The sequence below is a fragment of the Plectropomus leopardus genome, unplaced genomic scaffold (genome assembly GCF_008729295.1).
Source record: "Plectropomus leopardus isolate mb unplaced genomic scaffold, YSFRI_Pleo_2.0 unplaced_scaffold27157, whole genome shotgun sequence".
Taxonomy (NCBI): Eukaryota; Metazoa; Chordata; class Actinopteri; order Perciformes; family Serranidae; genus Plectropomus; species Plectropomus leopardus.
In genome coordinates, this window is record NW_024629554.1 from 319 (window position 1) to 3,580 (window position 3,262).

Here is a 3,262-nt window from a genome sequence, read left to right on the forward strand (position 1 = left end):
CGCTGTAACGCTGCCACAGAACAGCAGAGAATAAGACACGGAGCGTGTGCATAAAACTTGTGCGATGTAAACAAACACACGAAGAAGAAGATGGCGGAGAATATGAATCAAGCTAGAAAGGAGACATTTGTGAGGCGCAGAAGATTCCGCCATTGTTGTTGTTGTTGTTGTTGTTGTTGTTGTTGTTGTTGTTGGGGTTGTTGTTGTTGTTGACGTTGTTGTCGTTGTCGTCGTCGTCGTCGTCGTCGATGTTGTTGTTGTTGTTGTTGTCGTTGTCGTCGTTGTCGTTGATGTTGATTTTGTTGTTGTCGTTGTCGTTGTCGTTGTCGTTGTCGTTGTTGTTGGGGTTGGTGCATGCGGGTTAAGGGGGAGGTGGGGCTATGGCGTCAGCGGTTCAGGAAAGATGCGTATGGGTTGTAAACGGGAACGCAAGAGTGTCAGGTTTGTTCACTCTGCGACCTGGTTTAAAAAATTACCGTATCTAAACGCCGGTTCTGTGTGGACGAAACGTCCATACGATAAAAAACTTTTGCGGATACACCTAAACTCGTCTTCGTATGGACATGGCCTAAGTTGCGGACCATTGTCCATACCAGCAAACAGCCGTTGTCTAGCAGTGATGGAGCTTCATGTGCCTCTGTCCAGGTGTCCTGCCGGGACAGTGCCACATTGTCTGTCTGTCTGTCTGTGTTTTTGTCTGTCGTCTGTCTCTTTGATTGTCAATCTGTCCATCAGTCTGTCCTTGTCTCTGTTTGTAGTGATGGATGTGTGTCAGACGTGGAACGGCGGTTGTGCTAAAGGAGCCAAGTGTTCTCAGGAAGGAGAACAGGTGACCTGCACCTGTCCTAAAGGTTACTCCGGAGACGGCTACACCTGTCAGCCAATCGACCCGTGCGTCTCGGGGGTCAATAGCGGCTGCCACGAACACGCCACCTGCACTATGATGGCTCCGGTGAGGACGTAAGGCGTGTGTTTGAGGTATTGAGAGCATGAGTCTGTTATAGTAACACGTGACCTGTGCGTGTGAACAGGGGAAGAAGAAGTGCACCTGTAAGGACGGTTACGTTGGAGACGGACTCACCTGTGAGGTCAAACAGCTGCCGGTCAGCCGCTGTCTCCAGGACAACGGACGATGTCATCTAGAAGCCAAATGTACTGACCTCCACTTTGAAGGTAAAACACATCATGAAGACATGAAAGGGTTAACCGTGATTGTTCTGGCAGGATGTGAACGCGTCGGCTCGATGGCCAAAAGTATGTGGACAGCTGCGTGTGCACTGTGACTCTGACGTGTGTGTGTTCTGCTGCCGTGTTTGTGTGCAGATGCGAAGCTCGGCGTGTTTCACGTCCGTTCGGGTGACGGTCAGTACAAAATGAACTTCACTGCAGCTGAGCGGGCCTGCGCCGCAGAGGGAGGAACGCTGGCTACGTACAACCAGCTGTCCTACGCTCAGCTGGTCAGTGAAGGCAACACAGATCCAACATAACAGCTGATAACTCAAGTCAAGTTAACCCTTTGAAACCTGAAGCGACATCACTTCTCTTGTGCTATGTTCAGACGTCTTTCACAATATTTAAAGCGTTCAAATTCTGAGCACAATTTGTTTAAGAAAATTAGTATATTTAGAAAATTATTTTTTAGAAGATTTGGAAAAATGTCTGGGAAAAAACTATATAAGTGTCAGAATAACATTTAAAATTATTCTACAGAATTCTTATATTTTTTTAATTACTTTTTTCAAGTCTTGTTTACCTTGTTTGTTTGTTTTTTCCTGTCTTTTTATTTTTTGTTTGTTTGTTATAAATTTTTCTTGTACTTTCTGCTGGTTGCCTTCATCTCGTGTTTTTAAAGGAAATTGAAGACATTTTTCTCAGGCGTTAGGACAAAGATAAAGATACATGAGAATTCATACCGGAGAGGATCCGTTTACATGTCAGGTGTGTCTGCTGGTCCTGTGGCAGGGCGGCTTCAACATGTGTGCTGCCGGCTGGCTGGACCAGGCCCGTGTGGCGTACCCCACCACCTACTCCAACCTCAACTGTGGCTTCGGACACGTTGGCATCGTGGACTACGGCGTCCGCAAAAAGACAGAGACCTGGGACGCCTTCTGCTACCGGATGAAGGGTGAGAGAGGAAGAGGAGGGGCCACGGTGCAGAGTCACGAGCTTTTATTTTTAACTATCATCACCTGAAATGACCAATAACCCAAACTCTGTGTTACTGATGACTGAGTAATGTGAGGTTCTGATGTATTGATCATCAATAATCAGCAGTGAACAGCTGATGTGTGGTTTGTTTCAGAGGTGACGTGTGAGTGTCGGCCCGGGTACGTTGGAGACGGTCTCAGCTGTACAGGAAACCTGCTGCAGGTCCTCAAGTCCACGCCCACCTTCTCCAACTTCCTCACAGTGAGTCAGCTGTTTGTGTCCTGCTGAGTCATAGTTTAACACGCGCTGCGCTTTGTTTCAAGCCCAGTCACACAACTCTATTATAGTTATTATTATAGTTCACTAAAACTACTGTTTGTGGTGCTTTTACTGATGGTGATTTTATTTATTCTGTACGCTTTTACTGATTTGAATTGACATTGTTTTTGTTTCGGTTAAGCGTCTCTGAGTATTTTGAAAAGCACTCGATGAATAACGCATTATTATTAATATAATATTAAGAGGTCACTGTATGTCAACAGGACCGACCTGGTTAAATAAAGGCTACATAAAAATATTGTTATTGTTATTATTTACAAAAAAAACTTTTTAACTGAAAGAAAAACAAAAGTTTGAAAATATTTATTTTTAGTTTTGTTTTTTTGGTGAAATTTGTCAACTTGACATGAGGAGTGTGAAATGTGGTCTGAACTTTGTGAATCAAATAGTCCCCAAATTATAATCAAATATAAATAAAAACAATACTAAAACTAAACTAAAATGAAATTAAAAATCAACAAAATAAACTAGAAATACACAACTATAATATCTGAATTATATGAGAACTTTTTTTGATGTTGCTGCCATCAAACCTTCATTTTCTCCTGCAGCAAATCCTGAACTGCTCTCAGGCGTCTGTCTCAGGTGGACAGTTTGTGAAGCGTCTCAGTAACCTGACGGTCCAGTCCACGCTGTTTGTCCCCGACAACAATGGCCTACCTGAGAACCAGGTGAGACACTCACAAACGCATTTACACAGGAGCTGTCTCTGCCTGTCCATGTGTCCTCACCTGTCTGTCTCTGCCTGTCCATGTGTCCTCACCTGTCTGTCTCT

The 3,262-nt window shown here is 44.4% G+C and overlaps 1 protein-coding gene across 1 annotated transcript; it reads left to right on the top strand.

Moving 5' to 3' along the window:
• Positions 1-380: 380 nt before the first annotated feature.
• On the top strand, positions 381-3,158 carry LOC121937696 (stabilin-2-like; the record flags this gene model as incomplete). The annotated part of the gene is made up of 7 exons (XM_042481020.1): positions 381-441; positions 759-952; positions 1,032-1,173; positions 1,324-1,457; positions 1,963-2,125; positions 2,303-2,409; positions 3,039-3,158. Coding segments are annotated over exons 1-7 (921 nt in total), but the record flags the coding sequence as incomplete, so codon positions are not given.
• Positions 3,159-3,262: the final 104 nt, after the last annotated feature.